Below are 27,385 nucleotides of genomic sequence, written 5' to 3' on the forward strand. Positions count from 1 at the left end.
GACCCTTAGAGAGGGACGTAAAGGCATTGATGTTGTACAGGATGAGGATGAGGCATAGAACCAGCTACACGAGAAACTTCAATGAATTTTCAATGATTAATTTTATTCTGTTGAGGCAAATACTTAGCCCTAACTTTTGAATGGTTGATGCTAGGGCTTTGGTATTTCACTTGTGTATTTCTTACGACAAGGACTTCTCCTGGGTACCTTCCATTTGACCCCTTGACATTGATCTTGGAGTTTGACCCACATATTAGAAAACTTCACCCTTGGTCAAAACTTTTGAATGTTGGGTGCTTGGGCTTTCATATTTCGTATATATTAATTGAGACAAGCCCTATCTTTTTGATTTCTTGTCCTTGGCCTTTAACTTGCATTGGAAAAAAATTAGCTTTTGACAAAAGCTGCCATAAGGGGACATTAGTTTCACATTAGCTTCTACATTTCAAAACAGAATCGATTCAGCTTTTGAAATACAATGTGTTCTGTAGTTGTAGACTTCGCCTTTGGATCCTTTTCCAGATACAAATTGATCTATGGTTAATTTTGAATGATGTTCTCTAGGCTTAATAAGAAAAATGAATATTACTTTCGCTCTCACTCATCAGTTATAATTGCGCGATTCTTTAAATATATTCTCACTGGGATTCGAACAATTTATTCTTATCTGCAGGTGTCTGAATTAACGGAATCACAATGATCTAACCAAAGCGTTTACAACTGTCGAATCATTGTCTGCAATCTAAGACAATTCCTAAATGTGCTTTACTTTTTATTAATTGTTGTTGTAAAACATTATCACGTGGTTGGATTTAAAAAACGTTGAGAACTGTTTGAATATCCATGCAACTTTTATAAAGAAAATAGCTAAAAAAAATTGAAATTGACAATTTTCCAAATTTCTAAGGTGAAGAAAACGAGCGATGAATAATCTCAAAAATCCAGTAAAAAAGGAGCAAAAACGTGGCCCCTGGACACATTATATATAACTAGTGCTAATTGTAACGGGGACCGTTACAGATGTTCCCCAAACGCTCCCCAACTCCCTTTTGGTGCAATATTCCCTGGAAGCTTCATTAAATAAGACAAACTCGATGCATTTGAGACTTAAAAACGTTTACCCAGAAACGTACAAAGTTCATTCAAATTCTAGCATTGCACGCGTGCGCATGTGAATGCATGTGCGTAATGACCATATCATCTTGTCTACACAATCTATATATTTTAATATACTTAATATTAAAGTATTTAATCCAAAAGTATTAAAAAGATATGCTCATTCAATTGTTTTTTTTTTGTTTCATTTTGCTCATTTCACGTGCACGCACGTGCATACATGAGCATGGTGACCATACCTTCTTGTAGATGTCCGTTACATCTATCTATGTTCTTAATCCCACCCCGTTTGGTTGAAAACCAAGGGAGTTATAGCTGTTTAAAGTTTCAGCCAATCAGATTGCAGCGCACGTATATGCACGTGTATGCATGTGCATTGTGACCATATTTTCTTGTAGTAGTCTAGTATATCTATCTATGTTCCAAATCCCATCCTGTTTGGTTGAAAATCAAGGGAGTTATAGCTATTTAAAGTTTAAGCCAATCAGATTGCAGCGCACGTGCATGCACGTGTTTTCATGATAATTGCTATATATCATGTTGTAGGATATCCTAATGCATGGCTATTTTCAAAATTTCAAAGGATTTCGTCAAAAAACAAGAAAGATATTGAGACTTTAGTTTCAGCCAATCAGAGCAAAGCGCACGTGCATGCGCGTGAGATCTTGCTATTTTGACCATGTCATATTGTCTATGCTACTAATATATCCTTATATTATAAGTTTCAAAGCATTTCATCAAAAATTTAAAAAGTTATGCCTATATCAATTAAATCGGTCATTACACATGTTGCACGTGCACGCTCTTGCAAGCACGTGCGCGCAAAATGACCTTCGTTCCGCAAATCTACATAACATGTCTACTGACCCTAAAAACATTTCACCTTAGTCGGATGTATAGTTTACGAGATCATTCCCGGACAAAAAAGTACCCAGGAAGAAGAAGAAGAAGAAAAATAATAATAATAATAATAAGAAACAGAGTAAAAACAATATGTTCCCCAACTTCGTTTGGGGAACATAATTATGGTATAGGGTGCCTAAGAGGAGAGTAAGCATTCACTATGACCGGTAACAACCAACATGAGGCCACTGTATTGATCAAGTAGACGTAGTTATCCAACTACATGTATGATCAAATTTATTATTTAAAAAAAAAAAAGGCGGACAACTGGTATGAAACATGTTGGACAAATTATTACCTACACGTAGCAATAGGTGGTATATATGCACATAAGTCATAATAACGACCACAGAATCTGCAAAATGCTTACTTCTTATATGGTTGTTGAAATCTCTGTGACATTAACTAATTTGTCAGCAGTCTGTCTGGGTTGAAAATTTTATTTTACGTGTAGCTTGTGTACCGAATCAGATGGGTGACAAACGCCATAAGGAGGTGTTACTGGAATATTACTACACACAATATGGAACGTTGAGGATGAAAAAGCTGAATCGGAAGTCATCTTGTTCATCATACGGATTAGTTGTTTGTGTGAAGTTTTCAAAAACTGTTCACAAATTGGGTCATTTTCTTTACAAGATTTAGCCTATTCTATGAAATGATGCCACAAAACTGCCTATCTGTATGGTCAATGTTGCTACATGATTGAATGGTATAAAAAGCCAGCCATAGGGAATCGCCATGTTCTATATATTTCATGGTCTATACATTTCACTGTAATTCAATCCTGGTTTGCCAGGATTGCAATCATCGTCATATTTAGATTTTAAACATCACCAAGCAATGACTTTATAATCTTGGCCAAGTCGGGATTTAAAAAAGCCAATCCTGGGAGATCAAGTCATGATATTACTCCTGGTCAAGTCAATCATGACCTGCCATGATTGGATCACAGGGGCTTGTGTAGAGAAAATAAATCAGTTAAAAAAATTAATACCTCGGAGAAAAAACACGTGTTATTATGTTCCCCAAACGAAGTTGGGGAACATATTGTTTTTACTCTGTTTCTTATTATTATTATTATTATTTTTCTTCTTCTTCTTCTTCCTGGAACTTTTTTGTCCGGGAATGATCTTGTGAACTGTTCGTCCGATGTAGGTAAAACCTTTTTAGTATTAGTAGACATGTTATGTAGATTTGCGGAATCAAGGTCATTTTGCGCGCACGTGCTTGCAAGAGCGTGCACGTGCAACACGTGAAATGACCAATATAATAGATATAGCCACAACTGTTCTATTTTTAAATGAAATGCTTTGAAACTCATAATGTGAGGATATATTAGTAGTATAGACATGACGACATGGTGAAAATAGCAAGATCTCACGCGCATGCACGTGCACTTCGCTCTGATTGGCTGCAACTAAAGTCTCAATATCTTTCTTGTTTTTTGACGAAATCCTCTGAAATTTTGAACATAGCCATGCATTAGGATATCCTATAACATGAAATAAAGCAATTATCATGAAAACACGTGCATGCACGTGTGCTGCAATCTGATTGGCTGAAACTTTAAACAGCTATAACTCCCTAGGTTTTCAACCAAACAGGATGGGATTTGGAACATAGATAGATATAATGGACTTCTACAAGTAGGTATGGTCACCATACACATGCATACACGTGCGTGTACATGTGCTGCAATCTGATTGGCTGAAACTTTAAACAGCTATAACTCCCTTAGTTTTCACCCAAACGGGGTGGAATTTAGAACATAGATAGATGTAATGGACTTCTACAAGAAGGTATGGTCACCATGCTCATGTATGCACGTGCGTGCACGTGAAATGAGTAAAATCAAACATACACTTGAATGAGCGTATTTTTTAAAATAATTTTGGATTAAATACTTTAATATTCAGTATATTAAAAATATAGATTGTGTAGACAAGATGATATGGTCATGACGCAAATGCATTCACATGTGCACGCGTGCAATGCTAAAGTTTAAATGATTTTTGTACACTTCTTTGTTAATGTTGTTAAAATCTCAGATGCATAGAGGTTGTCTTATTTAATGAAGCTTACAGGGAATATGGCACCAAAAGGGAGTTGGGGAGCGTTTGGGGAACATCTGTAACGGTCCCCGTTACAATTAGCACTAGTTTTCTCCGAGGTACTAATTTTTTTAACTGATTTATTTTCTCTACACAAGCCCCTGTGATTGGATTGCCATGTTATAAATCCCGACTTGGCAAGGGTTCAAATCATGACTTGATCTTCAGGATGGAATATACCAGAATTAATAGTATGTTATTTAACGTCCATCTCGAGAATTTTGCACTCATATGGAGACGCCACCACTTGCCGGTGGAGAGCTGCAAATTTTGTCTTATACTCGGCACTTAGGGCCATTGAGCAGGGAGGGATCTTTTTTCGTGCCAGCACCTACTGCGACACTGATCTCTGTTTATACGGTCTCATCCGAAGGACCGGTACCAGAATTGAAAATCATAGCTTGGTTATGTTTGAAATCTTGGCATTGCCATGAAATATATAGAACATGACTTGAAAGCCCCCAGTGACTTTCCATAAAACAGTTCCTGTACATCAAGTGGTACTAATGCAGTTTATTCATCCTTAAGCCCCGTTTGATGCCATGTCAGATCTTTATAGTGTAGCATAGTATAGTTTTAATGAATCTTAATCCACTCCAATGATAGCTTTAACACCACCTTGTATTTATTAGCAGAATATAGACACAAATGTCTGCACCTGTAGTATCTCACATACCCCATGGGATAAAAGAAATGAAAATATACCTACACTTGTAATACCCAAAAGTGGATGTGTAGATTGCAGTCATTTTATTTCATTCATGGGTTAACTGAGGCTTTATATAGTAAAGAAGTAAGGATTGGTGTGTTCTGATGTATGAATATCCAGGATTGATATAAAAACTGTTGAGTTTCCAATCACATAAAATTGTATCCCTATTGGTTTAAAATCCTACATTTTGGAAACTAGTTCATGTATTTACTTTTGAATGTTTGAAGTTCTTGTTATGGTATATTTTGCTGTCAAAGATTTGTACAGTATGCTCTATTTGGTTGAAATCTCAGTAGAGATACATGTACAGAGTGTTGCTATGTGGTTAAAATTCTAGACTTCCCATGTACCAAAATGCCTGTAGGCTAAAACATATTTCATGAAAAATGAAATTCTAGTTTGGAGGTTTGAATTTTGCCAAGTCCAGCTATGAGAATTTTTGCAGCAGAATTTCAAGCACAGGCATCTACAAATTTTGCTCTTGGAACTGCAAATATATGTCTGGGTAGTTGACAATAATGAGGTAGACACATCAGTATTTTAGGAAATCATTTACATGTATATAGTAAATTCTGTCAGGACTGTGGACGGACGTTGACAAATCCCAAGTTGTCAACCTATTTCATGTTGAGATACCAAATTTTAACAGTATATAATGCAAGATCATGTTGCAGTTCCTACTTTAAATGAAATTTCTTCAGATTCACTGTAAGCAGTGAAAACTTTCAAGTGCATATCAAAACTTTATCCCATGAAGAACATAAAATTATAGACAATTCTCTATAATATACTTGAGATTTATTTAATGTATCATACAGTCAACTAGAAAACCACAACTTTAACACAGTCTACTCTGAACTCCCCTGTTCTTTCTGTAACTGCTGACGACGTTCGTGAATCATCCGATGGACTTGCTTGTAGTAAACATCTAAAGTGTTGTGCTGGGCAGGTAAATCTCCCCCTAAATGTAATCAATAAACATTTTGTCTTTATACACTGTATACAATTGTAAAACTAGTATTTCTAACTTTTGAGCAGAGAAACAGAGATCGTAAGGATAAATAGAAAAATTGTAAGGTGTATTGAAGCTCAACAGTAAGTCTTACGCCAAAATCGTAAGAGTTGTCAGGTTTGGAGTTAACATATTCCATGGTTACTCTTTCCCATAATATTGTCTGTTTTACCATTTAATTATACTCACATTTAATCATGTAGTCTTCCTTTGCCTGAAGCCAGTCCTCGTACGTCTTATAACATCGAGTCTGAGCGCCAGGACCGTGTGTTCGTCGACAAGAATCGAATCGAAACTTCAAATGTCGCACAATTTGTTTATCTACATTTCTGTGAAAAAAATAATCCTTTAATGCAACAATATTGTATTTTGGATCTGAATTAAACCATAATATAATAAGTAATGATTTCTTTTCACTTCTTTTCTGCAATAAATAAATGAATAACATACATGTAATAAAAAACAATCCATATTTGTAAATAATGCCCCTAGGGATCATAATATCAACTCTAGAAAGATACATGTACTGGTAGTGAGTCCTGAAATCTCTCTTTAGCATAGCAATGGCTAACATAGCAACGGCTAAATTGTCTTTACAATACATGTAATTGTTAGCACTGTTAAAAAGTACCAGACTAAGGAATCTAACACTAAGGAATTCAGGAAATCATTCTGTACTTTTTTAGTCTAGGAGGATACTTCTAAATGCTTACAAATTGCTTTCATGAATCGGACATATTATCCGGTAACCAATATGAGCATCTAGTAAGCATAGCCTGTAATCTTAAGGGGTTTTTTTTCTCAAAGGAAAATAGATTGCCTGCTTTGTTTTATGAAGACCGGGTTTATCTTTAATAATTTCTCTAAGACAAAGAAGAAGGTACAGTTTCAATACATTAACAAATTAAGCCCTATATTTTTCTAAAATATGAAAGTGATATAAGAAATTAAAATTCATTCTTTCTGATTCATAGGAATTCTCGGTAGTAAGAATACACAAATGGTAATTCTCATATGACCTCCTAAATGCTAATTGTGACGTCATTAACTTGTGCATTTTCCCGTATTTTCTTAAAAAGTTGCAGAAGACATCAATTTTCAGTGGAATTTTCTTTTAGAAAACATACTCTGCCACCGTCGCCCGGAAAGATTTTAAGATATGTGATTTTTCATAGCTGTTTGCACAATATATCCAAAAATTAAAGCGGGCGACGGTGGCAGACACTATTTTCTAGAGGAAAATTAGCAGAAAAAGGAGTCATTTTGAAGCATTTCTGCATTTAACTTGAACATGTACAAAATTAATGACGTCATATTTCAGGAAAGGCTCTTCATAATCCCATATGTTTTAATGATTTATCATATTCATCTACTCAACTATTGTTAAAGCCAATTTCACAACTTTTTAAGAACAATAAATTTTTAGGGTACAATAAAGCTCAAACCGTACCGTCTTCTTTGTACTGAAAGTTTATACAGCAATTATTATATACTGTACACAGGGAAATTTTTGCCCCCATTTTCTTTTCGCCCCTTTTGCCCTTGTCACAAGTGGGCAAATTTAAAATGGGGCAAATTCTAAGAACACAGTATAAATTCTTAAACAGTACTGGGACTGGGCGAATTTAAAACGAGGCAAACTTGTAAGCAAGTGTAAAAGGGCAAAAATAACATGGGGCAAAAATAACCCTGTATACAGTATTCAAATTTTAAAAAACTCAAAGAAAAAAACAAAACAAAACTATGATATCTACCAACCTTGAAAATACAGATTGGAGTGCTATAAACAAAGATTAACTGATAGCTTAAGGAAATGCCTTGAATCAAAAAAAAAAAAAATTGCTTCATTTGGTAACCGACCTTCAAAGTTGTAATCACCAATTTGAAAGTAGATTTTTTAAAATACTCATACTGGCAAGTGAACGAAAAGTTTACTTCAACATGAGGCAGTGAAGGGACACAGTGTTGAAGAATTAGCTACGAAGTGTTACAGACTTACTTGTCCCTCTTCATCTGATCATTAGCCTCGTAGATGCAGAGCTGGTCGTCTTCATAACACTCATCAATTGTAGGGACCCTACGGAATCGCCTGTGGTAGTAAACACCACGATTCTTAGCCTGAATAGGTTCAATCCAGTTTTCTAAAAAAAAAAGGAAAATACTATAGATATTTTAAATATGTGCAACTTTGTAAATATACTCAAACAATATGTATTATAAAAATGTAGCAGAATAGGATTCAGGTTTAAAAAAAATGGAAATAACAAAACAAGAAAATAATATTAATTTAATAAATAAACATGGTACTCTTTAGTTTTCTGTTTATACTTTGCTGTAATACATGCCTATCATTTTTGCAGATTCGGAGTAGAAGTTTAAGATCTCAACCTTTCTATTATATTTTTTTCTTCACTTTTCGTAAACTAAAACAGGGTTTTAGGAAATTGGAAGTTTACACACAAGTTTTTTCCCCAAATAAACAAAAGGTGAACAGTGAATATTATATATGATACCTAAAATTCATGGCATTAAGAGGACATTTCTTAATTTGAATGTACTGGTGGTATATTTTACAATGCTTTACAAGAGTGACACTCATTACACTCAGGAAATAGCACTTCTAATATGAATGCGCCGACTGAGGAAATTCGAAATGTTCTTCCCATCGACATTTACCTCTGAAATACGTGACAGGTTTATTAAAAACCTGGCCTAAGCTAAGTATAAATCTTCCATAAAAGTTATCGTTCAGACGATCGAACCAGCTAATGTTAAATTCGTGCAGTTTTCTGTCTCCGTCGACCTCGAGCCCTTCGTCTCTCATCTTTCCGAGAGACGACCTAACGTAAAGCGGTTTTACGACAGGGAATATATTTCATATTTATTATAAAATGATTCTTTTTTCTTAAGGAAAATTTGTATAAAGGTTAATAATTTTAAGAAATATGTTTTATCTTTGTCTTTTTTATTTTTTAAAAAATAATCTTGATCTCTCAAATGTAGGTCGCAAATTGCCGCAGTTCGGTCGTCCTTTCCACGTTTGTCGCCGAAATGGTAGGTCGTGTGTGAGCGAATGGTGATGCACAATCTATCTCCATCGAGTGTATTGGAGAAACTTAACGATGAAAAATGTTGAAATTGAATAAAATAAATATTTTTCTATTGATTTAAGAATTATTTGATTTAATTTTACAGTCTCATCGAAAGTTTTCGGCACCTCGCCACGGATCAAAGGCGTTCCTCCCTAAAAAGCGCTCCAGGCGCCATAGGGGAAAATGCAAGGCTTTCCCAAAGGACAACAAGTCCAAGCCTTGTCATTTGACTGCATTCTTGGGTTATAAAGCAGGAATGACCCACATAGTGAGGGAAGTCGACCGACCAGGATCCAGTAAGTTCCTCCTCCCCCCTTTCACATTAAATCTGTTTCTTAGTGGTCTTTTTAAAACCATCTTTTCTTAAAACTATGTCAATAATTTGTTAAAAAGGTCAGGTAATATTTTCTAAGTTGGCACTAGTTTAACACTGATTGGAGAATGTTGGTAATAAATGCAAAGTTGCATGTCACGAGAGAGAGGACTGGAATCATACATATAAATATTAATCACAAGGGGAACCCACAGATTGTTAATGTCTCAATGACTTGCAGAGTCCAACAAGAAGGAGATCGTAGAGGCGGTCACCATCATTGAGACTCCCCCCATGATGGTTGTTGGTGTTGTCGGGTACATCGAGACCCCCAACGGTTTGAGACCATTCAAAACCATCTTTGCCGAGCACCTGAGTGAGGATTGCAGACGACGATTCTACAAGAACTGGTAAACAACACACGCTTTCTTTTATTGATGAAAGAATTTAATGTGGAACAAGTTAATTCCTTTTAATTTTGAAGTCTTTAAATAAAAAACTAAAAATGAATGTTACTTTAACAATTAAGGAAGTTTATTCCTTTGAAACTAATTGCAAAGTGTTGATTATTTCAGCATTAATTTACAATGGCCCCTGTGCATTGCTTTTTAAAATGGCTCCAACCACTTGTCTGGTGAGCCTTCTCTTTCAGCGGCTCCTCTCGGCGGTTGGTTGTCGGAGCTATGTCTGTAACTTGTGCAAGTCTTTTGGTCCTAGACGCAAGTCTGGAAACTAAGGACATCAGCTCCGCTCGACCAACTGGTTGATGAGCTGTCCCACTGTACCAAACCTCCGCTCTCACTGAACGAGATGAGGTTGTACAGTTTATCTTGACCCTCTGAAGGTATCGCGCCAAGAAGAAGGCCTTCACCAAGTACTCCAAGAAATGGCAGGATGAGGAAGGCAAGAAAGAGATCGACCGAGACTTCGCCAAGATGAAGAAGTACTGCAAGGTCATCCGTGTCATTGCCCACACCCAGGTAATCTATCAATGTGTCAGTGTGCAACAACTTCTGTCTCTTTGCCATTGAGGAGTGTAGATGCTCAATAAAAAATTGCTTGTTTTTGCACTTTCTCAATATACTGAAAAATCAAATTGGGGGGAGGCGGTGTTAGGTAGCTGCCAAATTTAGAATTGGTAGAGAAATTGAGATGTACAACTACATGCATATCATTGTGTTTATATTGACATGAAATAGGAAAAGTTAAAATGAAACCTACTTTCTAACTTTAGATGAAACTTCTGAAGAAGCGTCAAAAGAAGGCCCATGTGATGGAGATCCAGGTGAACGGAGGAACCGTGAGTCAGAAGGTGGACTGGGCTAAGGAGAAGATGGAGAAGGCTGTCCCTGTAGACCAAGTCTTCGCACAGGACGAGAACATCGACTGTATCGGGGTCACCAGAGGACGCGGGTTCAAAGGTCAGTGGGGAACAAGTTTAATGTTGAGTTGATTAAAGACTGATCTGGTTGCTGTGATGAGACATATGATGTAAAAACATGGTATCTGCCCCTGCCAGGGCAGTCCGAAAATTAATGTAGAAGGACACCATGCTGCCTTCCTTCTGAAGTCTCTGGTGATTGTAATGTAATGATATCTATAACTATGAAGATATATCACCTAAATCTGACTTTTCTTTTATAACAGGTGTAACGTCCAGATGGCACACCAAGAAGCTGCCAAGGAAGACCCACAAAGGTCTGCGTAAGGTTGCTTGTATTGGAGCTTGGCATCCCAGTCGAGTCCAGTTCAGCGTGGCTCGAGCTGGACAGAAGGGCTACCATCATCGTACCGAGATCAACAAGAAGATTTACCGCATCGGCAAAGGCATCCACACAAAGGATGGCAAGGTACAACACACAATTACTGCATGTATTGTATTGTAGGAAAATTGTGGCAAAAAAACAATTCTTTATGAAAGAGAACAAATTATTTAACGAATTCTTTCCAAAAGAAAGCAAATTATTAAATGACGTTGTTTGAATGTTTTGATTTTACTTAATTTCATGTAATTTTGACAGGTGGTCAGAAACAATGGATCCACTGAGTACGACCCCGCTGAGAAGACCATCACCCCCATGGGAGGCTTCCCTCATTATGGAGAGGTCAACCAGGACTTCATCATGATTAAGGGCTGCTGTATGGGATCCAGGAAGAGAGTTATCACCCTTAGAAAGGTAATCTCAGTCTGGGAATTCTTATTTATTGGCGAATGTTGGTCACTCCGTGTATTCAGGGTCATTTTTACCATCAGCACACTTGTAAACTCTTGTTCTGATTGGATCATTGTTAATTGTCAAAGACACTGAGTTGGTTTTAAAGAGAACATGGCTGTCTTGAATTTCCCACTGAAACTAAAATAGTGGCAAATATATTTATAATCAGTACTTAAATATCATGGACAGATCTATCAAGCACCTAAACATCTATCTACTGGTTCATGGGAATATGAGTAGAGGATATTTAGGATAAATGATTGGTGTATGAAGTATCATTACTAGAGGAATTGTTTTCTTTGCAGTCCTTGCTAGCAACATTCAGAAAGAAGGCTATGGAGAAGATAACACTGAAGTTCATTGATACCTCCAGCAAGTACGGACACGGACGCTTCCAGACCTTCGAGGAAAAGAGGAACTTCATGGGCCCCCTCAAAAAGGATGCCCAGAAAGAGGCCGCCTAAATGTGAAAGGACTGGAAATAAATGTCTGGTTAAGGAATATTGTGTTGTTATTTTCTTTGAGAGGAAATTATAAAATATTAGTTTTTATCCTTGGTTTTCTGAATTTGTATACCAAAATTGTGGTTACAATTTTGTAAGAATGAAGAAATGATGTTATTGAAGTAAAATGTCAACTTTCCATATTTTCCCTGCTTTCGGAGAAGTGAGGAACTACAAATCAGTAGTCTGTCAGTCACAAAATTTTGACCAGGTAATTGAATTATCTTGGTTATAGCTTTGGAACATGAGAAAAGATGGCTTTCGCTTCAAATGAAGATTACGAAGACATTTCCAAATATACTTTTTGAGCCCAAAAAATTCATCTATTCAAGAATCACTTGCCTAGAAATTTAATTTGCTTGGAGCAGCCTCTTAGAGGCGGTAGAAGATTGGTTCAAATGAGGATCCTTGAAATTGGGGGGGGGCAGCAAAAAAGGATATACATATGCATAGGATTTTTAATGAAATCTTAAAAAACAGCAAATTGATTTTTAGTAATATTTGGAAGCATCCTTAGGCAGTGCATAGTTGGTTGTAATATGGAAGCATCATTTGTCAGTGTAGAATTAAGTTGGAACAAATGTAATCCTACAAGGTCCACTTTTCAACACAAAGTTCTGATTTTAGCTTTTTCCTAGACAATGAATTCAATTAAGGTGAGCGATATGGCCAATGTGTCTCTGTTTATTTGGACGGTCCATATCAAAGTAAAGACAAAAAGAAGAGGTCGATTCCCGAGGACCCAGGTCGAATTTCAAAGTTGGGAATTTACAAGAGTTGTCTCGCTTTTAACAGTTTGTGCGCCGCATTTGTAACTAAGTTGAATAAAAATTCTTTCAAAACTTCCACACACCCCTAGTTTATGTTCTCATGACATTTGGATTTTTTTTCGCGAAGTACAAATGCTAAATCTATTATCTATCTTCATGCATGTATTTGATGCATGGAGAGCACGTTCGCTAAATATTTTTCAGCAAAAGTTTTATATAGTACTATATGTATATTATACCATATATTTCTAATGCACTCGATATCGAAAGTGGGAGAGTGTCAGAGCTTAATTTTTAGTATAATGTATTGCAGAAATCAATACTTTTTTTTTTAGCTCACCTGTTCAAATTTTCAACTTCATTAACGAAAGGGGCCAATTTTAATCAAATGATCCTTCGGGCAAGGGGAGTTTAAATTATCAAAATGAATGAGTTTGACCAAGCCCCATTACAAGAGATGATGATCAAGGAAATGCAAAAATAAAATGGGCTGTCATTAAAATATCTTCTCAAAAACCAGTAGACCAGAAAAGCTTAAACTTATGTGGGAGCATCCTGGTGTAATGTAGATTCATGACCCTTGGGGTTATAGTTTGGGACAAGAATAGGTATTACAAAGGAAATATCTGGTGAAGGACAGTAGAGCCAAAGTTACTCGGTGAACATTAGCTGCAGAACTGTAGCTCTCCGAAAAAAAATATGTTGACAGACCGGAGAGGTACACTCTGTCAAAAAAAAAAAAAAATCGGTGAGCTACAGTTCTGCAGCTAGGTGAACATTATAGTCCCTTGGCCTCTTGTTTTTTGATTTTTCATCAAAAGAGTCTTGGTGTTTAAAATCTAATTTTCTCCACAAATGTCTCACCTTAACGATATAAAATATCTTTTTAAATTTCTCAAAAATATCATTATCCATTGTTTGCTGTGAAAACCTAACATATTAATTAATATAACATGTCATCATAAATAAAAGTTATGCCTAGCTTGTTTCCTCAGGAGGAAGAGATATACGTCAGAATGAGTGAGGTAAGCATGCATCGCCGACTCTTTGTAGGAAGCTAGTAATTTTATAATGTGGTATCGAGTTGTGACTCTCAGACTCTCAGTTAATGTTATTGCTGACTTTATATTACATTTCTTGTCGAGATAATAGTTCTTTTAGAATTGTTTAAAAACATAATTTTTTTTAATCTTCAATCATTATGATTTCTCATCGCAGTCAACATTTTATGAAGAAATGAAAATTAAGTTCCTTAATAATTAATTTCTAACACAGTGTCTGGAATATAAATAGACTTTTAAAAATGCCACCCCACTATGATGAATGATCTATGAAAGAATGGGTAAATGCGTCTTTTAAAAGTTTTTAGATTCTGGACTGAAAAACTGACTTGTAAGTTCCGACGCACAAAGTACGTCATACATATTTTAAGCTTAAAATTATTTATTCTCTATTGAGAAGTGGACAGGTTTTCACCTACATATGGACCTGTCCATCTTTCGAAAGAGATTATTTATTAATTTACATGATATTCTAATTGTCCCAAGGAAAAAAGCCCACTTCTTTAACCAAGAAAAATATACTAGAGTTCTTCGTTACTAAAATTATGGTTTATAGCTACAATAAAGAATTCATGGTTTTGAAGGAAAAAATGAAAAAAGTGAAATATGATTGTATTTTCTGAAAATTTGGATCCGCGCACTTACACTTCCGGTTAGTAAACAAATGCGAAATTAAAAGGAACTGCTCATTATGATACAATTATAGATATGGATTTAATTTTCATGATAGTTTTATGATCAATTTTATTTTGATTTCATCGATATTTTTTTGAATTTGAGGTAAATCGAATTTTATTCCGAAACTACTACCAATGCTAGCTTTGTTTATACTGTAAACACATTTTCGTCACCTTGGGGATGTAGACGATTGATTAGATCTTTGAATCGCCGGTATTTACAATATCATGACTGAATATTAATGAGTGGGTCCTGGACAATTGTTTGTCAAACGTATCAGACCTTGTTACCGTCAAGTTGATCTTAATTTATGATTTATCACTTTTTGTCTTTGATTGAGTGTTAACCAAACTTTTCAAACTACTGAACTATTTAGGAACAAGTTTTACAGACTTGTTTGTGTCGCGTTTTCACACCTCGGATGATTGGATGTAAACACAATAATACAGGTGAGTATTATCTACTGTTATTGATGATTTTATAAAACATTGCCACTGTGAAGTTAGCCTTTCAACCAGCCCCCAGAACTGTACACGTTTAGCCCTCTCCTTCCATGCAGGCACCATGTGCACCTGCTTTAGAATTTCCGGGTGACGGTGAATTTTTGCAGTGAGAGGTACCTGGTACAAAAATAAAGGCCATCTATTAGTGTTTTGTGCAAATGGAGAACTAAATATTAAGATATATAACTCTTTCAAAATACCTGCATGCATGGACTCACCCCTACCCTCAGCCTTCGAAACACAGAACTTTCAACATTTTATGAAGGTTAATTCACTTATTGGCATAATTATACAATGAAGCACGTTTTAGATCATTTAAATATTTTTAAAAAATTACATTTTTTTTTCAAAGTGTTAGAAAATTAAATGATGAAAAGCATGTATGTTTTATTTCAATTATTTAACAATTTTAAAAAACATGATAATTCACTACATGAAATAAATAAAATGACAGTCTGATATTTTTTTTTAATTTTTTTCTGCTTTGAATTAAAAAAAAATTAAAATTACAAACAAGCCCACTATATACATATTGTAGCATTGCTTTAATATTGATTTAAACTTTTGCAGCATGCTGTATGAGGGGATAATCCCATTGATTGGTTTGGGAAATCTAGGTTATCAGCAGACAATGATCCTTTGACTCAGAGAACACCAGCATGTTAGAGGTCTGTAACTACTCCCAGGGGATGGACACCTTGTCAAATCCGGTCAACAACAACAGCATGAAGCACCCCAGTGCTAACCTGGAGGTGTTCGAGTTTAACATTGGTAAGGCCCAGAGCCTGCGGTGTGCCAGCAGCGCCACGGCCATCAGCTGCGGGGAGTGTGAAACGTGTCTCCTGAGTGACCGCATGAAGAACGCCAAGGAGTTCTTCCCTAAACTGGGAAGTCACTCCAAGAAGCGGTTCATGCTTGGACTGATGCGTCGATTTCACAGTGTTGATTTGTTACACCAGATGGTCAGTTTACTGCAGCCATTGTCCTGTAAGGACTTCACGTATTCCCGGAGTCGAGCGGCGCCGAGTCTGGACACAGATATGACAACCTTTAGCTCTGATCGTGCCATGGACTTGATGGAAGTGGAACAATTCATTACTGGGACATGGATGTGGTTCCAGAAAGCTAACTATTGGACAAAAGCTAACTTTGCTTTATCCTTGCTTCAGTTGTGTGAGATTTCCCTGCTGCATACCCTCAGTTCTCAGGCACGGACCCTCCTCATCTCAGAGGAAAAGGCCACCACCGTCACCCCAGGTAAGACAAAAGGCCACCACAGTGACACAGGTCAGACAAATGGTCACCACCGTGACCCCAGGTAAGACAAATGGTCACCAATGTGGCATTATGTTAGACAAATGGCCACCACCTTGGCACCATATAAGACAAAAGGTCACCACTGTGGCACCAGGTCAGACAAATGGCAACCACCATATGAGGCAGGTAAAACAAAAGGTCACCACCATGGCACCACATAATATATGTTATAAGGTGGATAGTTAGTGTAGAAAAAGATAGATACAAAATATGTAGTATTATATATTGAGATGTATTGAAAGGAAAGTTCATCTTTCTGAATAGATATAGCATAGATTGCCTTTAAAAGAAATGAAAACAATGTTGACACATGGTTGAAAATTGCAAATTAGTGAATTCTGTATTAAGGTTACCCACGTTTTTCTTCGTAACAGAAACGAAAATGTCTTCTAAATCAAGAGTCCCTTTTATTGAGTTATATGTGCTGTCATGGTAACATCTATTGAAAATATTATTTTAAAGAATGTAAATATCTAAAGGAAAAATGTTATATAGATATTGGTTTTTATAGCTGAAAGTTCTACTTCTTATGCAGTTCAAGCTGAAGATTTTATCATTTCAAACACTGCTGTGGATTTTATTGATTAAAAGCTCAAAATCAATCAGATCATATAAAGAAAAAGAGCTCTTAATATTATGAATCAAAAGCAGTTAAACTGAGCCCAAGGGAAAAATTAAATAATTAAGTTTGTTTCTATATTAAACTATTAATTAAAAGAGCATCGACATTCTTTTCACTATTAGTATAAATTTAGGTTTGCCTATTACGTATATGTGATGGTTTGTTACATTACAAATATAAGTTTTATATAAAGAAATAAAATTAAATTCTTTATGATTAATAGTTGATGCCTTTTTCCCATTCACTGAAAATGGACAAAGAAAAAATATTTTAGAAATGTATTCCACTAGTTCAAAAACAAATCTTATAACCACCAGCCTGAGTGATTTACATTCTTCTATTGGATTTCTTCCTCTACCTCGTCTTTATATATTAAATACAGATGTCGTCTATACTAATGGTTCCACAGAGTGCATTAAATAGCTTTATCTCGCTGTTTGACAAAGTGTAAATTAAATTCGCAGCTGTATTCAGAGATTAGATATTTCAAATTAGAAGCGATTTAGATTTGTAAGGTAGAAATTTAAGAAATGACAACGGTATAAGAAACTTGTATGGATGGGTGAAATCAGAAGCTTAGCCCCTAAAAGCTTCTACATATCTATCAGGGATCAAATGCCCATCTATAAACATACAGAGGGCTGTCTCTATTGAGGGGACAACTTATCCCCCCACAAGATAACTCAGATAAGGTACTCCATTCAAACCTCCGTAAATTAAATTTAATAACCCTGTGTATAGTTTGATATTAAATACTTAAGCTGACTTAACCCCGGTTAATCTTAGGACTGACAACTATTGCGTTAGCTTTTATGATTAAAGTAGCTGTCCCTCCGGACCCAGATCTTATTAAGTACTTACATAGATTGTAAGATTCTCAGAAATAATCAAATCGAGAGTTCGGAAAAGTAAATAACCCGAAGCAGGACAAATCAAAAAAATATATAACCTGGCTAACTACTATAGTATACACATTCTATAAGTTACATTTAGTCTTGAATAGGTCTCCCTTTAGGAATTGATTGAAGTTGCAGACAACAATTTTTATCTCAGTTATTAAAAAAATGTACTGATTACTTTAATACAGTCCATATTTTTTTATGTTGAAAATTTACTTCTGCTTATCATGATTGCACTGTTAAATATGTTGACCTAATTCTTTCACTATCTAGGGATTCATGTGTTAGAATCATCCCAGGTTCTTTACTAAGTACAATATAGACCAGGAATTGTAGGATATTCATAGTTAATTCTGTTTTTGCTCAATTGTTAATACTTTTAATTAGAATTTTTCTTTGGCATTATGAATTCTCGTAATCGCCTTTCGTTTGTCTGCAGGATTAGGTTTACACATTATTTTAACAGTCCGTGACTCTGCATTTGGTTAGCTATAGGGCTGTGAGGGTATACAATGCATGAATAAGTGCCGAAGTTTAAACCAAGAGGCGAATAAAGGCCGTTGTTGTCAAGATTGGAACAATATATGTTGAGATGATTACCTCTTTCAGCGTTCTGCCAAGTCTCTGTCTAACGTCTGCTGCGATGACGGGAACTCAAAGCCCGGAGTCTCCCGCGGATTCGGTCATGTGACCCTTTGGACAGAAGACGGTTTTGTTTGAATGAAGGCGGCAACCCGCCAAACGCACTTCTGTCGTTTTATCTGATTTAAAATATGACATTTAATGACATCTTTAATTAAAACTAACCACATCACTGCACAATTAGCCGTCGTGCCAAAGTTCTGGCAGAATATCTTTGAAATCACAAGTTTTATACTGGAAGGAATGTATTATATAATTTGCATGAGGTAGAGAGGCTCCTTCTTTTAAGACAGATACGTCTGATATCTAATGTTTTATACATAGTTACCATGAATCATTCGCAAGGGTCTTCATAAGTCAGAATATTTAACCGTATCAATAATGTTTTAATCTAGAGCTATTTCTGTGCCTATCAATGGTCCTAGGCATTGGTAGGTCCAGCTATCAAGTAATAGTACTCCAAACGGCACTCTCAAAACTTCCATCAGTAATTCTTGAACAAGAGATCCATTAATTGAAAATCAAATGCTAAGATTGACCCTGCATGTCAAGAGCTCTTGGAAAATTGGTCAATTTCGCAAAAATGGTACGAACAATGGTTGGCTTTATTTCTTTTAAATGACATTTCCAGCAGAATTGATCCCGGATTTATTGTAAAACATCCAATTATGTTACACAAATAATAACCCCTACATTGCTTTTATGTCCATTTGATTGTTCTTGTACAGTCCTTCGCCTTATCTGAAGCAAAATGGAATTTAATCGAATCGTATCAATACCCTAGAATCATGTCGGAAGTTAACCTATTGTTTAATGAGTTCGAGTATTTGAATAAAGCACGGCAATACACAGAAGAAACAATGTTGTAGTTGTTTATGATTTTACCTACGTGCCTACCACTTTTAAGATTTAATTGGCCGTAGTCGTAGAGACACAAACGGTGAACAATTGAAACTTAACATTCCACACACAATTTAAAAAAAAAATAGCTGCAGAACTGTAGACCCCTGGTTGAAAAAAAAAACGAAGCGACCAATGCATTTAATGGCATTAATGCAAGAAATAATACCATAAAGTGCAGAAGCGAGCAACGAAAAAGCGTCGCCGTAAATCTCAGGTTTTTACAATGCTTGGATCGGTAGTTCTCTGGTTTATTCATCCAAAATTTCTCAATAAGCGAGCTACTGTTTTTTAGATCTTCAAAAATATGTTTCCCAAAGACAACATCTAGAGGTCCAAAGTGTTCTTCTTTCTACATTTATACATGCATATTGAAACTGCATCTGTTCATTATACATGTAGTAGACAAATATTTTTAACGACAACTAAATTTTACAAAGTTTTATATGAATCATGGGCTAGGAGTTAAATAATGAAATCTAAACATTTTTTTAAAAATTCTCTCTTGTCGATCTATGCATGGGCTGGTATTCATTCATCCATCCTAGCCACCCTCCGTACTTATGCACCTCTTCTTGATGTCTTTTTTTCTCTTCCAGAAGAGGACTACGTGGAGACAGCCTCTATTCCGGAGTCGGAGTATTCCTTCCACAGCGAGGAACACGCTGATCTCCAGGTGCTTTCTATTGTATCCCCACACTACGGCAAGCCCAAACTCCACCCCATCACGGGGGACAAACTCCTCCTCGATGACGTCATCGAAAATGACGACAGTGGCACTGACAGCGAATCCGAGCTGTCGTCTGTGGACCCCGCGTGCATGGTCATCCCCACGTCTTCCAAGGCTTTCTCTGGTGTTGCGCGCCACAAAGACTTTATCCGCAGTCTTCCCGTGCATCTTGCTAAGTACATTCTTAAGTTACTGGACAAAACGTCGCTTAGTCACGCGCTCTTGGTCAGTCAGAACTGGAGGGCCCTGGTGTTGGAAGTTCACGATGAGGAGCGGATCAACCAACTCTTAGAGGAGGATGTAATGTTGATGCAGGTAACAATTCAAGTTTCTTACAGATCCATGTTTTCCACAATGCCATTGTCAAAGACCATCAAACTCAGAAAATCTAAACATTGATAATTTAAGATTTCTTTCCAACAGAAAGACACCGTACGTTCTTCCAAATTCTTTGTAAGAAATATTGAGGTCTTTGATTTTCTGTGTTGAAGAAAAATGTTTTTTTAACATGTTAAATTTTGAATCTTAGAGTAACGTTCTGACAAGAACTAACCCATCAGAAGCAATCTGTGCTCCAACCAAGGTATATCTTATACAGTAGTCCAGGATCTGGCTTCCTATAGATTCTAATAACTGGCCATTTACGGATATATTTTTTTTATATTAGATGAAGGTGGGAATGTATTACAATAGAGAAAGTGACAAAATCTAGATCTCTTTGGAGCGTATCTTTTCATTTTAGCTTACGACGCCTTGTTCCGTAAGAACCATTGTTAATTGATAAAGTTGGTTTTTTCGATATTTCATTATTTGCATAGTTTGTTTCTTTTGCCTCTGAGAAGATTCGGATGTTCTGAACGGCCAGGCTCCAGCAGGTGAAACATTCGTCGTCAAATTGTTGTCGGTGTAAGTCTGTGAGAATTCCACACAGATTACACTCCCGTTACGTTCTCGTTTGCATGTTTCCACAAGTCAGCATGATGCACGATAGTTACGATTTGTTCAGTAAAGAATCAAACATTAAAATAAATCTATATTGTAGTTTTTAGGTGTACAGGTAAGTTATGGGACAGTTATATATCACACTTGTGACACACTGTGTTGTTTCATTGAACGTGTTCGAGTGGTCGCCGCCGTGGTTTAATGTTCAATCGTATAGCAGAAAAAATTCAATAAAAAATAATTAAAAATTTCAAGATTTAGGGATTAGTTGATGAAGCTTAAGCATTCTAGACAAAATACGACAGCTCAAGATTTTTTTTAGAAATTGATTTTTATACAGATTTTGAAACAACGAGAAATGACGTATACATGCACAGTCTATGAATGCATATCGATGAAACTTGTATGGTATAGCAGATCATTTAGGTGATGGGATAGCTACATTGTTCCGTTTTATTGAATAATCAAATGTACATGTACTGTTAGAGGAAAAAGGAGAGGGGGCTGCTTTGGAAATATGTTTTAATGATGGGGTAGAATAAGACCAATTAAGTAGTATGCGGTGGCGGTCTAATCTTTTATTGTAGAATTATGAAATAGCATAAAAAGAGCATACATTTATAAACACTAGTTATGATATTAGATTCCATTCCTCATTTGACCTATTGATCCCTGTAATAATAACTTTAAGTGATTATAAAGTCATTAATGTGAATTGTCATATCAGGGTGCGGCGGCACAAGGGGTGAACCACCAATACGCCAAGGACATCGACGTGCCTGTCCCTAACCTGTTCCCGGGGACCCGGACCGTGAAACTTACAGATGATGAGGTCATCAGCCCCACCTATCTCCAGGAGGTCAACTTCACTAACGCCTACAGCGGCGTGTCCACACGTAACGTAATCATGGAGGAACGCAACGTTTACTGCGGGACCTACAACGTCATGGTTCTCTCTATGGTGTAAGTACATTGCATACATCTCTTTAATTGTGAGAGGAGGGATCGAAAGACTATAGAGCTAAATATAACCTCCCAATTTGAACCTAACGAAATCTGTCATATACAATGTACAGTTAATTTTGATATTATTAGTAAGTAGAAAATTATGAATTGACTTCTTTTACAGTGAAGATCATCATCGCGTGATACACACAGACGGGGGGCAGAACATCGCCATAGGATCTAAAGACCGGAAGATCCGGTTCATTGATAGAGATAGCGGAAATGAGCTGCCTCTCGTCATATCCGGTCATGCCGGAAGTATTAGGTGTGTCCATATTTGCACTGAGCGGGGAATCGTTCTTAGCGGCAGTTATGATACCAGCATCAGGTATTTGTTTATCTTGTCTTGCAATTCTATATATAAGACTTTTTAATTTGAGTTTTAAGAGTGTATTTTTAATGATGACATTTGATTGGTTGGTTACATTGTATGATGACATTTGATTGGTTGGTTATAGGATGTGGAGCGTGGAGACGGGCACCTGTAAGAAGATTTTCCGCGGACATCGGGACACAATCCTCACCATACTGGTCCTGGACGACTACCTAGCATCCGGGTCAAAAGACAATTCCTGTAAAAGTAGGTCAATTCAAAATGACAGTTCGGATCAAAGGATTTTTTTTGTTGAGGAAAATAACAGAAATACCATAAATTTATACATGATCTGTTGAAGGACAGTGATTTAAAACAAACAGAAAGAATACGTATGAACGTCCAAAAAAAGTTTTATTTTGAAACCCTATACTGTCAATGATAGGGAAAAATAATTTACAACTGCCCTGAACCGTTTTATTACTTGTAGATAATAAGTCTCCTATATAGGCAGTTCTAGACCCGGATTGCCGCTTATAGTCAATATTTGTGTTTCTTCTTGGGGAATTGATACCAGCACTCAAACCGCGTTTTTAATCTCTACTCGAAGTGTGAAGGCAAATAAGCAATCCATTCTTTAAACATTTCTTTTTCGAATTCGTGCGCGCATTTGATATGCATGTTTTGCACGTTTACACAAGAAGTGAATTTGTTTTTATGGACAATGTATTTGTGCTTTAGATCTGAGGTTAATTTGTGTAGATGACGTAGTCGTATGGAAATATTTATCCTTCAGTTTACATTAAAACAAATCCATCTGGCATTTCCAATGTTTAGCATTAAATACTTGCAGTACTTAGTATTACAAACCCACTCATTTCCACAAACTGGAATATTTAAACAGGCCTAGATAAATACAACAGATTTTTGTAATGAAAAAAACACCCGGCGAATCAGATTAATATCACCTGAAGTCTAGCTGTTCATATCATCTGTGAGTCAATAATGATCACAAAGACATTATATATATGGCGTTTTTTTTTTAAATTGTTATATATACAATTTATATTATTTTTTGTACAATATTTTAAATACTGTTATTGTTTTACATAAAAGTCAGTGTAGGCTGCACACATACGTGCATACAGAGAAAAATTCAAAAAGTTCACAAGAAAAATTAATCAAGTGTCTAAAAATTTATTTGTATGGGGTTGCATTGATTGCCCCTTGCGGTGGTTTTTCAGTGTGGATTTTCTTTGCACAATTAATGCATTTTGTTTAGAATTGAAAAATAAAGCGTGTTTATACTTTGAAGGCAATTGTAATGTTCAGCCAAACAAAATTTAAAAACAATAAGTTAAATTTTAATTAAAAAAAAAATCTGATTTAAAACACACACAATTTTTTCAACTAATAGGTAAAAGGACGTCATTATGACGTGTTTATATTTGCGCTTAAAGTTTTAAACACAGGATTTTGAAAATCTCTTTTTTTTTTTTATTCTTGTAAATCTTAAAAATCTGTCATATTTTGTAATCCCCATAAAAAACAAGAAATTTTCGTAGATCTTGACATTTTAAGATGACCCCTTTCTGGCGAACATACTATAGAATTCTGCGTTTCTTACATGAATATTGTGCAAATTGAATATTGTTTTTATCATCACATTTTTATTTAAACAAAAAGTCTAGTTATTGATTAATACGACTTTTAAATTGTGGTTTCGCCTCAGTAGAGATAATTTTTCTTCCCTGCAGTTTGGAACATGCAGACGGGTAAATGTCAGAGGACCTTCAAACACAAGGCGCCGGTGTGGGCGGTGGCAGTCAGTCAGGAGCTGTGTATCACAGGGTGCGAACAGGGGAAGGTCAAGGTGTGGGACATCAAGTCAGGGGATCTCATTAAGGTAGGTGGCACCGGAAGTCAACAACTGAACGTGTAGCTAGTATTATATAAATATCCAAACTGAACACTACCTTAATTAACCTCTCCTACAGGTGCTAGCAAGACATCATGCTCAAATAACTTCAATCAAGTTTGACCGGTGGCACATCATCACCGGAAGTAAGGATGGGTATGCACTGGTCTGGAGTTCTCAGGGAGAACACGCGCGGTGTCTAAACGCGCTCAGGCATCCCAAGTAAGTCAATCGAACGCGCAACTATCAACGAATTCGAATTTAATACGATTCAAATGGAAAGGAAAGCAAATGAAATACTCTGTCCCATTGTTAAATATTTGATTTTTTTTTTCACTAGGCCAGTGTTATGTCTGGAGTTCCAGTACCTACGCGTCATCACTGGATCCGCCGACGGACGTTTACGGATATGGAACATGATAAGTGGACAGTGTTGTCGTATCATGCGCGGAAACAGTGCCAGTGATCCAATCCAGTCAATAATTGCCATAGATGACAGGTAAACAAACTACCTTTAATTGTTTGCGTGTATAAATGAATTAAATTGATTGGGTATGAGAAAAAGGGTTTAATTTTCACTTGAAGCATTACGTATACATATACTTCTGTTTATTTCAGAATAACACTTAACACAAGTAAGAACCTGATCGAGTTGAGGTTTGAGTCTGTAACATGGGACTACACACTGGAGAACGACAAAATCCCGTCAGCTGTCAAGTATAGTTCCTACTCTGACGCACCCATACGTCCGCAGCCCTATCCCTACATCCGGGCACAAAGGATGAAGCGCGCAGGCGCCAGTAACACCAAAATTATCCACCATGATCCGAAGAAGCGTGAGATCCGCCCGCCAAACATCCTTCAGATGAATCTGTACGCCAAACAAATTCCACACAGTGCGAAATGTCTCAGCCAGAAGAGCCTGGAGAGCGCCCGATTCATACAGAGCGCTGCGCCGGAGTCGGGATATGAAAGTGGACCATCCCCGCCCGCCCTGGATCATCGACCTAGTTCAGACAAACAGACGGTTTCTTCCAACAAGTCTTTCCCTACCAAGCCATTAACGTCAAAACCGCCGCGACCCAGCACGTTCAAATCCGCGACATCCATACAAAGTGTCGTCATCGCCGATCCTTTATGTAAACATTACGACGATGATGACGACGACGACGTACACGCCCCGGTGCTCATGAAGAGGAGAGTATCATGGGCTTTTGATCAATCTATTTTTCCTAAAACTAAAGACATTTCTCTCTCAGAGACAAAGGCTCTGCTGCGGTCGCAAATGCGAATGAAAGCGGAGAGTGTAGTACCCCCTGATTTTATATATTTAACTGTAAATGCAATACAAAATTCAATGCAAAGTTCAGAAACGACGAACAACACAAAAAAGAATATTCGTGCCATGGTGTCAGGACTGGATGGATTCAAGCGTCCGTCCTCATCTCCTAGTAAGATTGACCCCAGGACAAAAGTGCCAGTAGACGAACTCGGACTAGAAAAATTCCACCCCAAATCAGTAGAAGCCGAGTCACTATCAGAGTTCTCCGACACGAAGTCCTTCAAATCACTGAAATCGTCCAAGGCTAAAGAATCGGATCAAGCCCCCGGTCCTAATCGAGAGCGGTACGCCACTCCTTGTGAAATCAAGCCCACCAAGACAAAAATAAGGATGAGTCTCCACCCAAAGAAGGTGAAGACCACGGTACCTGTCGGCCGATCCATCAGACCGGTGTCAGCGGCCGCTCACAGACAGGACGCGGTGGAAGTGGACATGACGGGACGTCCGGTGACGGCGCCGACCATCAGACGACCGGATACCGCCATCAGTGACGTCCCCTCCACCATCGCTTCCGCTCTCCCGGGGGTCGTGCCTCAACACAAGAAACAGCCCGCGGGGATATCTTCCTCAATGCACGATGTTAACTTAGTGCCAATGAAAATGTATCCAAAAGACATGAAGGAGAAATTAAGTGCCTTGATTCAGGAGAAGCGTCGTGCTAAATCGGAGACAGTGCTGAGGTCGGCCAGTGATACCGCCATCGGCAAAGTCAGCCAGTATAACGACCCGATGAGGAGCCACGTCAAGTTTGAACTACGGACCTACGAACAAGAAAAGGAGTTCATCAATAATATTGAACAAATGTACATAGAAAAGCAACAAAATGACGAAGAAATGTTGGAAAAGAAGAAACGAGCTGCGTGGTTAGCTAAGGCTAGTTCCCGACCCAGCACTGTTTACCCTAGTCAGCGATCTGGTGGGGCACCGGGCTCAGCCGCCGTCAGACCCAACACGGTACACGGCAGCAAGCCCAACAGATGAAGCGCTGTCGGAAGTGACGTCATAATCATCATCAAGGCTGTGAAACAGCCAATCAGAGATTGAATGAAGATGCCCTCTATCAGACTAAATCGAACGGGAATCTACATGACTTCCGAGAAAAAAAATAATGGTTGTGAATTCGCTCTTTGTACACATTGTGTATGTTTTTTTAATTGCCTGTGATAAGTATTACTTCATAGATTTATTTTTTTATACAACTGTGCCTTGACTGAGGACAGACTATCTGCACATGTTGCTGACTTTATCGTAAGAACTAAGATGTCTTACCTGCTTTTTGTTATATTTTGACGTCTTTTGTGTAATTGTGTGGCGCAATTGCGTAGAATTACCACTATAATGATTTCAGTTTAGATGAATACTTGTGTGATTCGAACAGATCTGTGTGTTTTTGACAATTCATCTGAATGGTGTAAGGAATGGTTGAATGATTGTATATATATATATTGAATTAAATGGATGTTGACGCATTTTACACTCGTGCTACATTTTGCAAATTTGTTGTATGTGCACAAATACCGAATGATCGTAAAATAGTTTAGATTTTTTTTACAGTATTGCCAAGTTCCTGCTCAATATTAGGGGGTCATCAGTACATGTAGCCACATAGCGGCACACTTTACAGGGTCTACCCAGTGCCTAAATCTGAGTTTCACCGACACTCGAGCTGTGATATATGTCAATAGTATTATTTATATTCTGTTTTATACTAATAAATGGTTCTAACAGAAAATGTATTTGATTTTTTTTAACTATATTTCCC

At 37.0% G+C, this 27,385-nt stretch overlaps 3 protein-coding genes and 1 non-coding gene across 4 annotated transcripts; 3 read left to right on the forward strand and 1 right to left on the reverse strand.

The window, feature by feature from the left end:
- Positions 1–5,621: 5,621 nt before the first annotated feature.
- Positions 5,622–8,717, reverse strand: LOC134260882 (NADH dehydrogenase [ubiquinone] 1 beta subcomplex subunit 10-like). The gene is made up of 4 exons (XM_062743406.1): positions 8,534–8,717; positions 7,857–7,998; positions 6,047–6,186; positions 5,622–5,806 (listed from the first exon to the last, which is right to left on the reverse strand). The coding sequence occupies exons 1-4, from the start codon at positions 8,679–8,681 to the stop codon at positions 5,694–5,696; spliced, it is 543 nt and encodes a 180-aa protein (XP_062599390.1). The 5' UTR covers positions 8,682–8,717; the 3' UTR covers positions 5,622–5,693.
- Positions 8,718–8,868: 151 nt separating this feature from the next.
- On the forward strand, positions 8,869–11,979 carry LOC134260883 (large ribosomal subunit protein uL3-like). Its single transcript, XM_062743407.1, has 8 exons — positions 8,869–8,911; positions 9,053–9,245; positions 9,504–9,672; positions 10,107–10,242; positions 10,497–10,683; positions 10,910–11,112; positions 11,284–11,439; positions 11,784–11,979. Exons 1-8 carry the CDS (start codon positions 8,909–8,911, stop codon positions 11,940–11,942), a joined length of 1,206 nt encoding a protein of 401 aa, XP_062599391.1. The 5' UTR covers positions 8,869–8,908; the 3' UTR covers positions 11,943–11,979.
- Positions 10,741–10,837, forward strand: LOC134260888 (small nucleolar RNA U83B). The gene has a single exon (XR_009990659.1). It is a non-coding gene; the product is annotated as a small nucleolar RNA U83B (small nucleolar RNA).
- A 2,670-nt stretch (positions 11,980–14,649) lies between the features above and the next one.
- Positions 14,650–27,355, forward strand: LOC134260884 (F-box and WD repeat domain containing protein 10B-like). The gene is made up of 10 exons (XM_062743409.1): positions 14,650–14,939; positions 15,564–16,250; positions 19,973–20,418; positions 21,773–22,008; positions 22,175–22,378; positions 22,509–22,630; positions 24,121–24,269; positions 24,361–24,503; positions 24,622–24,780; positions 24,900–27,355. The coding sequence occupies exons 2-10, from the start codon at positions 15,653–15,655 to the stop codon at positions 26,602–26,604; spliced, it is 3,762 nt and encodes a 1,253-aa protein (XP_062599393.1). The 5' UTR covers positions 14,650–14,939; positions 15,564–15,652; the 3' UTR covers positions 26,605–27,355.
- The last annotated feature ends 30 nt before the right edge of the window (positions 27,356–27,385 follow it).

This window comes from Saccostrea cucullata, unplaced genomic scaffold (genome assembly GCF_032062105.1).
Source record: "Saccostrea cucullata isolate Sc308-1 unplaced genomic scaffold, CSIRO_AGI_Scuc_v1 ctg1332, whole genome shotgun sequence".
Classification (NCBI taxonomy): Eukaryota; Metazoa; Mollusca; class Bivalvia; order Ostreida; family Ostreidae; genus Saccostrea; species Saccostrea cuccullata.